This window comes from Dryobates pubescens, chromosome 17, assembly GCF_014839835.1.
Source record: "Dryobates pubescens isolate bDryPub1 chromosome 17, bDryPub1.pri, whole genome shotgun sequence".
Lineage (NCBI taxonomy): Eukaryota > Metazoa > Chordata > Aves > Piciformes > Picidae > Dryobates > Dryobates pubescens.
In genome coordinates, this window is record NC_071628.1 from 15108403 (window position 1) to 15121549 (window position 13147).

General features: G+C 39.5%; 1 protein-coding gene across 1 annotated transcript; it reads right to left on the bottom strand.

Moving 5' to 3' along the window:
• Positions 1-5677: 5677 nt before the first annotated feature.
• Positions 5678-12791, bottom strand: RSL24D1 (ribosomal L24 domain containing 1). Its single transcript, XM_054168930.1, has 6 exons — positions 12657-12791; positions 10484-10597; positions 8756-8828; positions 8019-8082; positions 7600-7685; positions 5678-6098 (listed from the first exon to the last, which is right to left on the bottom strand). The coding sequence occupies exons 1-6, from the start codon at positions 12735-12737 to the stop codon at positions 6025-6027; spliced, it is 492 nt and encodes a 163-aa protein (XP_054024905.1). The 5' UTR covers positions 12738-12791; the 3' UTR covers positions 5678-6024.
• Positions 12792-13147: the final 356 nt, after the last annotated feature.

Genomic DNA, 13147 nt, shown 5'->3' on the forward strand with positions numbered 1-13147 from the left:
CTTCCTGTCACCTTTGTATCGCACCTTTCTGACAGTGCCCGTGACAACATCTGGCACACAAATCTCCTCCCAAGTCAACACCAGACAGGGAGGTAGACATCTATGCAGAATAAAACACAAGTTCTTTAAAAGCAGCATCACAGTATTCCCCAGATATCCTGGGGAACCTCTCTATAAGGCATCCCAAGCAGTAGCAAGGCCATGTCCTAAAGAAATCTGGATTAGATCATGCTTTCTAAATTCATTCCTAGCTCAAGGATAAATGCTACTTCTTTCTAAATATCACACATGAATTAGGATCACATTATGTTATCTGTGTCTTCCATTTCAAAAGAAAGATTTTCCCCAGAGATTTTTCATAAGCTGGGTAGAGCTAATCAAATTAACCTTAAATGACTTTCCATCTGTACATAGGCACAACTAACCACAGAGAGAAGACAGAAGCAGCCCAGGGGGGCCAGCTTGGCTGGTTCTTTCTGACTTCCAAACCCACCATCAGTTTGTTAGGCCTGCTAGAAGAAAAAGCTGTCTTCGCAGCTGAGTCTGAAGACTAATGGATACAGGTCTGCAGCCTTTATGAATGAAGCCAAACCTGTATAGCTTGTATTACTGTGTCCTCAAGTTTTGTGTCAGGGAGTATGTAAAGCCTAAATACACGGTGACTTGAAGTGCAATCCGAACTTGCTGAGTGCTGGGAACAGCAGACAATGGCTGTTGTACTAAACTGTTTAGTCTTTCCACCGCTCTCTCAGTTCTGTTTTTAGAGTCAGTTTCTGCAGTGCGGCTAGAAGAATGAAAACATTACCATTGACAGCATCTTGCATAAACAGAGGTACTGTAAGCAATGGTGGCTTCAACACAAGAGAGAAATTCTGACAGCCTTTTATTTTGCAAGTACTAAGAAATCTCTCAGACTCTCCTCAGTAATCACTTCAGTCAAAGTAGATTACCAAAGCAATTCTCTTAATCAGCAAGTTTTGTGTAGAGTGCAGCCTTACAGAAAACAGCTTATGTAACTGTAAGCAATAATTTCTGTTTTAGTGATGCAGGGACCCTTGCCTGGATTCCACGTGATAGGTTGTAGATGAACAATATTATTGCCTTACAAATAACACATCTATTCCCATTCAGGAGTTAGTTGCCTGCACTGTAACAACATCACTAATCACACTGCTTGTAGAGCTAGAGCATATATAGAGCTTTTAAACTTGGTACATAACTTTACTGCCATATATATATTTATATATATGCACACACACACATAAGGAAAAAATGTTCTTTGAGTACTTTTTAAAGATGAAGCAAGTGCTTTTACCAATAAATATAAAATGAAAAACCTAAGTGGGAAAAAAAAGACAACCAAACTAAACCATACAATCAAAACATGCAAAGAATGTCTTCCAAATCAGCTAGTTCCACAAATCCCTATTTCTCCCTCTGTTGCTACTTGGTCTCAAGTACTGGTGCTTGTTCCAAACACTATGGCTATAGTAAGGTCAATTAGGAAAAAAAATTCCTTGAATTTAGCAAACATCACCAAAAACTGATTAGTAATTAAAAAAAAAAAAAAAAAAAAAAAAAGTAATCATAGTCACTTCTCTGTGTAAGGTCTTTTAAAATTGAGATCTAAAAATAGACAGACAAAAAGCAGACTTAAACAATTTTATCAGCGGTTGATTTATTTCAGCTTTCTGCTCTCCCTGGTCGCAGTTCACTGCAACCCATAAATAAGTTAGGCTGGTGAAGAAGATTGAATTTTTGAGGCCAGAACAGTAATTGAGGAATTGAACAACCTGGAGGTTGAAATATTGTCTCCTGGGAGATCAGCCTTTGGATCTATTAGCAGCTGTCTATATTGCTTTTCCAGCCATTGACACATACAACCATGTCAACATATTGAACTGATTTATGTTTCTTTGTTTCACAACAGGGCAGATCTCATGCACGTTCCTGGCTCTATCATGTTACTCTAAAAGTAAGAATTTCTCAAGAAGATCTCTGAGTAAAAGAGTTGGATCTTTCAAAACTATGGGAAGGCCCAATTTCCTGTGAAGAAAATCTGCACATAATCACACAGAAAGCAGTCATTTTCCCTTTTCAGCACTGGATTAGTCAGCACTTGCAAAGGAAAAACTTAAAGGGAAGCCTGAGAATGTTTTTGCTTGTTTTCTTCAAAAGAAACCAAACAAGCAAAACAAAAACCCACCATCGCCCACCAGTTCATTTTTCCAGGTATTCCCTCAGGATCAAAATTTGACAAGAAAACAAGAGACTTCACAGGAAAAAAAAAAATGAAGCAACAAGAATTGGATTACAAAAACAAACAATGAGCAAAGGCAAAGTATCTCCAGGACTTATTCTGTATTGACATACAGAAAGTACCTTAGCAAAAGTGCAGGCCCAGAGAGGAACCTCAGACTCTCTATGGAGCACAGCAGCTGTGTCAGGGCTCTTCTCTCAGGAACCCCTCATGGCTACTCCTCCACCTTGGGCAATAGACATGTATTTTATTCACAGCTTGATACAGAGAAATAAATGACACTTCTTTCCTTCTCTCACCACCTTAGCATCCCACATCTAAAGCAAATGTTATTTCTAAGGTGGCATCAACACAGCACAGGCCACAGGCTTCCCAGGCCGCAGGCTTCCCAGACCACAGGCTTCCCAGGCCACTCATTCCACACAGACCACCCCTGAGCAGTCAGGTTTTGCATAGTTTTGATGATAATCACATTCTGAAAGAGTGAAATTTTGTGAAAGGTGTAAAAAAGTATCTCTGGGGATGTACTTCAGTGCTTAACCTCACAGGGCCACAGGCCTGCTATTGAGAAGCGATGGCAGGTCCTGCTTCCCCAGAGGACAATGCACTGCTCAGACCCACAGGCAGGAGGTAGACAAGACTTCCCTGTTTGCACTACACTGCACTCCTCCACAAGCCAGTGTCTGAGCCAAAGCTGTCCAAGCTGAAAGCAGAATACATTTACTTCTGAAATTTAGAAGTATTTATCCACGACCACCAGAATACTGCTCAGTGGGGCATTTTCTCTTCAAGTCTTGTAAACAAAGTTAATAATCTAAAGGAACTCTCAGTGAGATTTGGCTGAGCTGAAAATCTTCATCCTAAGCAAGCAAAAAAGTAACAGCTCTTCACCAAACCATCTTTAAGTAAAAGCCACAGACAACCCCCTAAAAGAAAAAGAAAACCACCACTCTGCAGCTTCTCAGGAAGGACTCTGCATGTAGTGTATTTATGCAGAGAAGTGTAAGATGGAGGAGCATCAGCACTGTGTTCTTCAGCTGCAATTGTTCCCCCTTTACCATGTGCAATCTCAGCAGCGTTCTGTTCTGACACAGACTAAAGAACAGGACACCATAGCAATTAAACTAAAAAATAAAATTGAATTAAAATATCACAAAAGCACCTTCAGAACAGGTGCTGTAAGCATGTTACTCATGACAAATTTTCAAAGTCAACTACCTCCTACATACTACAAGTCTCTGCTTCTCAGTGGAACAGCACACCTGCACAACGATAGGCAACTTCAGAACTTTAAAGGCTCTTGTTTGCATTACACTGTTACACAGGCTCTAATGCAGTACAGGTAGGGTGACTCATACAACTGGCAGGACACTTAGGATTCATGGTTGTAGCATAAGCCCCAAATGGCTCTACCCAGCTGCTGCACGACTACTTCTTTTACAGACCTTCATAGGAAAGAGTTAACAATCCCATAGAGACACTTTCATAAAGCACACAAACAAGCACTGCAGTTCAATTACACATATGTGGACAGAAAACCCATAGATATTTCATAATAGAAACCATTTAATGCTAAAAAAAAGGACACAAAGTGACATTGGATATAAAAACTACATAGCATACAATGGGATCCATCAGCTTTCTCTATTTTGCACAGGTTTGCTTTATAATTTTGGGGGGAAATTAAAACTTGACATTCCTTACACATTGCATCTTTAAAACTCAGTTTAAAAAAAATAAAATCCAAACAAGAATCTAAACACACAAACAAAAAAAATTATCCAAATCCAAACAAGATTTTTAGATAAAGTATCTCATTTCAAGGATTAAGGACATCAAATACTATGTTAAAACAGGCAACAAGAAAATAAAAAAGGCAACAACAAAAAAAGCACAAAACCAACAAACAAAACAGATTTCCCTAGTTGAAATATTAACTTGTACAGTCACACATAAGCACACTAATTAACATTCTGTGAAGATCTGCCTTCATTATGTCCAAGGACTACACTGCAGCATCCTAAGCGATCTCAACCCATTGACATTTCTCCTGGCCAAATTACGATATACTTTTGAGATATTTGTATTGGTTTATGGTACTGTACATCTAAAATACTTACCAGAGAATTTTTAGCTATAGGAAGATTTTAATTTCAGGAAAAATATGAAGGAATCACATATTTGTATTCCTAGAATTCAGTTATTATCTAAAACATCTAAACATAATTCATGAATCAAGATGAAAGACGGAGTACAATGGCTGTTTATTTCACACACTCCTCATTGTCTCTTAGGTTCAGAGATGACTCTTCTGAACTACACAACACACAGATAGACGGTAGGTCTGAGGATGTTTTCCAGTGCTTGATATAGCACATATTCCAGTCTGGAACAGAACTACAGATCAGTATTTTTCAGGATAACCAGCACTGACAACTATTTCAAATGCCTTTGAAAGATTTTTCTGAGGATAAACTGCTAATACTTTTTAAAAGCAGGTTTTATTTTAGGACAGATAACAGATTGAATAAATACCACCTGCCATGGGCTGAGTTGTATCTACTGCTGATATTGAATACCATGCTGCCCACATGCCAGCTTCAAAATTAAAGTGCTCACTTGAGTAAAATATCATGGGGCTGGAAGTTCAGATTGTTACACAAGAGGCTTCCTGTTCCAGTTGCTGCCTTTGGTTTCCGTATTTGGGGTGTTGGGTCTTTTCTGCTGCGGGGGGCTTCTGTGTGCTTGGGTGAGGGAACCATTTCATCACTGGCTTCTGCTGCTGCTTCTGCATTTTGCTATGCTTTTCTGCACACAGGCTAAGGTAATTTAGCACTGTGTTATCTCATTTCCAGTAAAACTCTATCTCAACCCAGAGTTGGGTTTTTGGGTGTCACTTTCCCTCCTGTCCTTATGGGGAGAGGGGGAATTGTGAAAGCAGGCTGTTAAGCCAGGACACCACCACGATACACAAAGTATCGGTGCTTTAACATGACCTCTTATTCTATCACAATACTTCAAGCATTAAGTAAAAACAGTCAAAAGTGTGATTTATTGAGCACCTCAATCAGCCTGATCACATGTCAGATTTGAATTTCAGTAAGTCAGGAAGATGGCAGGTCTGACTTCAGACTGGATGCTATCACCATTGGTATTTTCCCCAACAGCAATAAGTCATCTATCAATGTTAGCTTTGCCAGGCTTAGATGTCAACTGCAATATAATCCTAGGGAAGCTGACTCTAAAATGAGATAAAACAAATACTATATACATTCAGAACAAACTGAAAAAAATACCCAGTGAGAAGTGTAAAAATAGGCCTGGACCACAGCAGTCTGATGAAGAATACTACAGCCTGCCCCACCCTGTAACCATTCAGGCAGACTTTTTTATCCCTTTTTACCACTACAAAAGAACAGACTAAATAAGAAAAGCTTGAGGCCAACATCTTTTATTGCTCAAATTATGACAGAAAAGTTATCCAGAAAGAAAGAAAGAGCATAACTTTCTAAGGAGCACATAATATCTCAAACAATATGCTTTATTCTGTTATCCTGCTGACAAGGTTTTCTCCAATTACATAATTTTAAGTACTGCCCATTTTCTTATTTTTTTATAAAGCCAAAAATCATTCAACCTGCAACCAACCATCAGTCATCAGAATGTACTTTTCTTCAACTGTAAACACAGTTCTGAATGATGTCAGGTGAGGCAGTACGGAACTGTTAACTGCTGAAGAGATATAAATAGAAAATAAAAGCATTTTAAGAATCTTCTTCCATAGTCACATCCTCTTGTAGCTTCTGCACCATCTTGTCCTCCAGCTGTTTTGGTGTGCCTTCAAAGAAAAGGGAAAATTAAATGTGAAATGTCTCTCTGAACCGAAACAACTGTTCTTCTTTCAGCAATATATGCACCTATTCTAGGCGAAACAGCCTAAAGATATTGCTTAAAGAGCTGTTCAGAGGTAAACTCATCAACCTTACAAGTACTTACTGGAACTACTGAAGAACTATGCAACAGAAAAGCTGATACCTTTATTATGCAAAATCTAAAATGCAGTCAAACATGTTCTAAGGTAGTATGGTGAACTTTGATACAGCTGGCAGTAACTAGCACAACCTTGCAAAGGGCTATAAAAATGCATTACTTTTAACCTATCAATGGCTTTCACACACCAGTTTTTACATAGATTTAAGCCCTCCTGAATGCTGTGTTGGGTGTTAACTCTCAGTAACACTACCAAAAAGAACAAAGAAAAACCCTGGAAAGGTAGCTTTTATTTGACAAACAGATGTACTACATGATGTGGTGTTATCATTCACTGAACACAAAGTCAAACAAAAGAAACAGACTCTCCGTTTTATCCTTCTGAATTCAGATATTTTCTTTTCTTTTCCTTCAAAAACAAAGGAGAAATTAACCCAAGGTTTAAAAACATTCTGACAAAGCCCTGTTCCAAATTTATCCAATCTTTGGCTATAGTTAGTGCAAACTGAAAGAAAAAACATAGAACAGACTTCCAGTTAACATCGAATAATACATCACACCTACATCCACGGGGACTAAATAATTGGTAAATTTTATTAAACAGTAAATAAGATGCTTTTAACTTCTCTCCATTGCTCCATTAACTGTGTTTTGAAAAATAAATAGCCTTTACAATCTATTTTCATCATCTAACACAAGCTAGTACTAGTGATAGTTTAGAAAGCTGTTTTTTCCTATGTAATTTTCTGGTTTCTCCAACTAGAAAGCTCAGATCATTAACAAAGAATACATTCTTGTGTCTCAACTAGGCACAGCTTCTGGTGAAAATTTGTAGAACTACCATGATATTGTAAAGAATGTTAGGCTTACACTGAAGAAATAGTATTTTCATGTAAGCTCCATTATAAACTACCAAAACCCCCACCACTCTTACAATAAGTTAACAAATTCAAAAAGCAGTTTAACTGTTGTATTTTTGTATCAGTCAGCTTAGTCTGTTGACTTCAAATAATCCATTCAAAGGGAAGACTTAGACAAATGTATTGGTTAAGAAACATTCAGTTTCACAGAATACCAGGTATTGAGTACAAATACTCAAATAAGGAAAAAAAGAATAAAAGTAGGAGTAGATAAATAAAAAGGTATGTTTGATTCAGATACTGCTCACATTTAGTGGCAAGAGCTACCCTCCATCTCCAATAGACAAATTAATGGTAAGAAAAAGGCAGAGGATTATTGATCTGTAAAACCAGGTCACATGAAATAAATAAATAATATCCATCAACAAAATGTATACACAAGTCATATTACAAGTTCTCCTGAGCAAAACAGGCAAACCAAGTTCTTACCTGCATGTGGAGCACGCAGAAGGTGAATGTTCTGTTTGACTTCTTTGATGTCTTCTGCCTTCTGCAACTCTTTGCTCTTCTTTAATCTGGGGAAGGGGAAAACTAAATGTAATTACCTTCAAAATGGGAGATGCATGCTTTTGTTTTAATGCACTATATCAACTCTTACCAGGTGTTTAAGACCGCCCATCACAAATAAGGAAATACTGCTACTGAGTGTCCAAAACCAACATTTCATCAAACAGTAAATAAAGTACAGATGTAGTGTAGTAGAGCCCACTCAAACTATTGCACCCCATCACCTGGATGACTACATACATAAAAAGCAAAGAACCATTTAAAATTTTCCATCATTATTTCTCTGGAAAGATGGACTAATACAGACTTGTGAAATCTCCCATAAGACAAATATTTCTCACCTGTTCATAATATATCTGGCTTGACGTTTTTGCTTTATTTCCTCCACTCTCTTCATTGCATCAACTGAAATAAAGCAGAAGCTGTTTTACATGTAGGTTACATACTTACAGGTAAAAAAACATGCTAACTTACAGAGCAACACTACCAGTATTCCCTAAGACTTCTGTATCAGACAACTCTTACACTATACAGAGGAAATTATTCCTTCTTCAAAGAGAAGGACAGAGGAATATTCAGTGTACCACCTATGATAAATTGTATTTTTAAACTTATTTATGCTTCCACTTTTGTGCCTACACATATTTTCTACAATTAACCACCACTACAAAAGGCTCTTACTCTAAATCGCATGCAAATTATCACCTTTGTGTCATTCATTCATTACATAAGCAACTCATTCATTTTATAGCAACTGATTTATTAAACTCAAGTGGAATGAGCAGGAACTAAGAAACAATGGCATCTGCATAGGAGACTTACATTGGGAACCCCTTAAAAAGCTGGAGAAACACTTAGCTTTTTTAGGACAAGAATTCACACTAGAGGAATGCTGTACCTCATTTTATAACCTGTTTCCACACCTGTTCACAACTCAAACCTCCTCCACACATGAATTTGGTCATGATTTCAGTGATTTCAAACACAATCACTACAAAAAATATGCTAAGACTACTTCTGAAAGTAGTAAGGTTACTTTCCACAGTTCATCTCTTGGGTTTTTTCTATAATGACTCACCAGTCTTGTTCCACAACTCTCTCTGGTATTTCACTGGTTCATTTCTACGTTTTTCAAACTCGAATGAATTATCCTGTATTAAGAAAAAAGTAAATAAAGATTATATACAGAAGCATGTTTTGATCAGTGCATTCTTCCTATAGCACTCACTCCTATAATTTAACATTTTACAACATTTTTTTTTCTTTCAGAATCTCAGTTCCTGTACTTTAACAACCTTTAGAGATTCCTAAACTATAAGGAAACAGAGTGGAGTGTTTGACCTAAAAGTGTCAGATGCTGTAGTGATTCATGTGAAGAGAACTATTTACCATAACATCTCCCTCAGCTATTTCCTTTTCAGCAAGACAAAAAAGAACAGAGAAGACCAACGTGGAGTTGGAAGTACAGAGTAGACTAGACTGGTGGAAGGTAAAACTGAAGATGTGTACAGTCAAAGGTATTTAATGCATTTCAAGTAAGTTCTACTCAACAGCCTGCAACTTTGAAAATGTTTTAGAAAACAACAAATCACAATTTCACTTTAAGAATACTGACAAAATATAAAATAATTTAAAATTGCAAAACATTTCCATTGACAATGTTGTGGTGGTTGGGACAGCTGAGGTTTGGGGGAAAAACATACTGAAAAGTAAAGAGTTTAAGACAGAAGAACAATTTTCTAACTTTTTTCTGCTAGGCACACTTAGCTTTGTATCAACTTTATCTGAGGACTTTTTCCTGCCAAAAAGTTCTTTCATGCAGACATGAATCAGCAGTTATTAGACCGGCTGCTAATCTTCTCTTCAGTTAAAGACAGCTCCAATGCAAGGAACTACACAGAACAGCAAGAAAAAGCACATGCAGACTGGCAAGCCATGCTCCATTAGCAGAAGAATGTTAAGTTTCATCAAGTAAAATACCCAAAATACAAGCTGTGAGGCATACTGTCTGCTAACATCTAAATGCTATTCTTGTTCTTAAAAAAAGTCTTCATTTTTAGCTAAGTGTGACAGAGCACTACATTAATTCACTGTAATCACAAGGTGCTGGTGGGCTAGTCAGCACACACAGAGTAAGATCACATTCTTCCTCCTGGAAAATCCACAGAAAGTAGCAAGTCACCATGTCAAAATACTTACTAGATTATTATTATGCAAAAAACCAAGTAATTAAGAAACATTAATTCCCAAATTATTTAAGGACTGTCCCACCAAATGTGTTTAGCATTTTTACCATTGAAGTAATTTTGTCTTTGAATTGTTTCCAAGATCTCAGATGCTGTTTTTGAAAGCTTCCTGTGTGCCAAGACTTAAGCTATGCATTGCATGCTTTAGAGGAGACTTCTAAAGGTGTCTGTAAAGAATCTTCCTGGGATAACCCTGGTTATTTGTGCAGAAATACAGCTTCCAAATGTATATACACTGGTAGGAGATTTATAGATGAAAAAAGGAAAAAAAAAAGCCTTGCTACTTGGGAATCACCAAGTTATCATCAATGCAGACACCTGATACACTGGCTTCCACACTGAAGCCGAAATGGGAAGTAGCACAGTCAAGCTGAATTAATAGCTCACTCAAGAAAACTCACATGATCTTCCACAATCCCTTTGTTCTTCACTTACTCTATCCCTCATGCTCATCCAATGAAATGCTTACACACTGAGCTAACCAGTCTGCAACTGGAAGAGGCTAGATTCCTGTCGTTTTAGCGAGCTAATGTAAAGCATGAAACAGTTCCACTTCTTACCACTGTCAATTCTTTGCCTGCTGCTTTCCGGAATGCTTTGGTCCATCTCATCTTTCTGGGATTTCTTTTCTTTTTGAAGTTTCTGTGGCATTTTGATTTGCAGAATCTAAATATCTTGAAGAAGGAGGGAAAAAAAAATAAAGTTACAGTCAAATCACGCTATTCCTGTCCCACTTCAAGTGTGATATCAAACACACAAGTTTCTCTAACAAAAGCACTCATCAAAAATAACATTCATCTTGCAAATACCAGTACTTTTACTTCAAATGCCTTAAGTTCATCCAGATGTTAGGGATGCACAAAAAAACCCTTTACCATCCATACTTGAAATTTCTGGTTTACTAATGTTGAAATTATGCACCTAATGACCAAGCTAAAGAGCAACTCTATCTCAAACTGTCCCAAATCCAACTGACATACAGGTATTTTGCAGTCAAAAAGGATATGCAGCAAGATGGCAGTAAGACTGGGGGCAGAATACAGGATTGTATCCCTGTTTGCAGTCTTAATCATCCCTAAATTTGTGCAACCCTATCCTGAGCTGTCTAATATCCAGAGCAGACACTTAAGAATACTCAAAACTACATTTGTTACTCATGAGTTTTGGAAAACTCCTACTTTGATTCAGTCACACTCTCCTTCCTATCTAACAGTTTCTTCTAATTAAAATTAATAGAAAACATGAAATTCCTGGTAAAGATAATAATCTCCAGATTTTTTTAAAAAACATTCCTCTACCACATTTTTTCACCTCTACTCAGACAAACCTGTCATTGCGCTCTTTCGTAGCTTATCTGTTCACAACCAACCTGCCATCTGTTAGCTTGGGGGTTGTTTTTTTTAAAGAAGTAGCACTTGTGAATATTTCCCAGTAAATGGAACTACATCAATCTATATTTACCTAAATTCCCCAAAACTGTGACTCAGACGAGCAATACAGTTTTGACGTCTGAGCATGAGAAGGAAGCTATTTGTGTAAGCTTCATTTCACACTGGGGTCTCCAATGCCCTGTAGGAGCAACAAGGAGTACAGCAGAAGCTGGGAAACTACACATAACATTTTATATACAAAACTGTCACCACAATGTAAAGCCCAAACTGCTATGCACATCCTGGTATGACAGCCTCAATTGCATAAGTCACATCAGATATCTCGACAACTTACAACTTTTTGTAGTAACAGGTTAAAGCACCATGAATGGGTTAACCTGCCTGCTTCCCCTCAACACGGAGTGAAGGAAAAGTAACATAAAAACTGCGTGTTGAAGTAGAGAGTTAATATTTTAATTACCTTAGCTTAACCTACTTGCAGAAAAAGAGCAGTAAAATGCAGGAAAGGAAAAGAAAGCAGCATAAAACACAAAACCAAACCCAGCATGCTACCCAAGTCCCATCCCTACCGCTGCCAGAGAAAAAAAACAAACGTCCAATAGCCGGAACCCAAAAGCAGCAACCAGACCAAGAAGCCCCCATGTTACAATCTGAACTTCAAGCCTCGTAATACTCTGCTCCAGCCAGCACTTCCATTTTGAAGCTGGCATAAGGCTGGTTTTTTTGAATGATCGTTGCAAATTTAAATTCGACCCATGACAAGTACCATGAGCTGGCCATAAACAGTTAGCTTCAGCACGCACTGTCTGTGATCGGGATGGTTCAAAGCTTTAGAATCACCTGCGATTAATCTGAAGCCAAAAGTGCTGACAGGTATGGACAACTGAAGGATGACAATTCTGTACTGCTTTTCGAAGCACACTTCTTAGTAAAATCTGAAAACAAGTAATTCAGTCCACACTGTTCCTGACAGCCGCAATACTTGCCAAATTACAGCACCAAACCCAAGTAAGGCCTCTCACATCGCAAACAAACCTGCGCGGATTGATGACGCCACCAGGCACCACCTCACCAGCGTCCGCACGGCCGGTGCGTGGGCGCCACACTGCCGTGGGCGGAAACAACGGGAGCGCCAAGCGCGGCCTGCCGCCCCCCGAGACCTCCCCACGCCAGGAGGCTTGATAAGCGTGTAAGCTGCTGCACCCCGTCCCAGAAGCGGGACACCAGCCCCGGAGAGCCCTCTGGGCCAGTCACCAAACCGCATGAGAAATACAGACACCGCGTGGCGTAGGAAGGAGGAAGAGACAGGCGGCTGCCGCGCCCTCCCAACGGCAAGCTGTACCTTACAGTCGTTGCGCACGAACATGACACCGTGGCCCGGGTAGATGGGCCCGGAGCAGAAGTAGCACTTCTCGATCCTCATCGCCGGGCCGAGCCGCGCCGCTCCGCAGGCCGCGCCGGAAGAACGTCCTCAGCTGACCGGAGGCGGAGCGGCGCCGGCCGGGAGAATGGCCACGGCGCCCCCTGCCGGCCGCGGGTCGCCAAAGCGGTGGCGGAGCACGCCTCACTCTGTCGCCCTGTGCTCACTGTGTGCACCTCGCTGTGTTCAACTTCGCGCACTGAACACAGCTCCTATTAATCGGCAGCGCAGACAGCCCTGGCGCAGGCACGCTCTAGGTTTCCGGCCGAGCCAGCCCGTGGGTGACGGGGCGACAGCCACCCTTTAGGTAGGCAGGAGCAAGCGATAGCTGCTTCCTTATCTCGCCCCATTTCACTTCCTACTGCTATTGAGCCAGCAGCTGATGGTAGGCCAAGAGGTACGGCACACAAGTA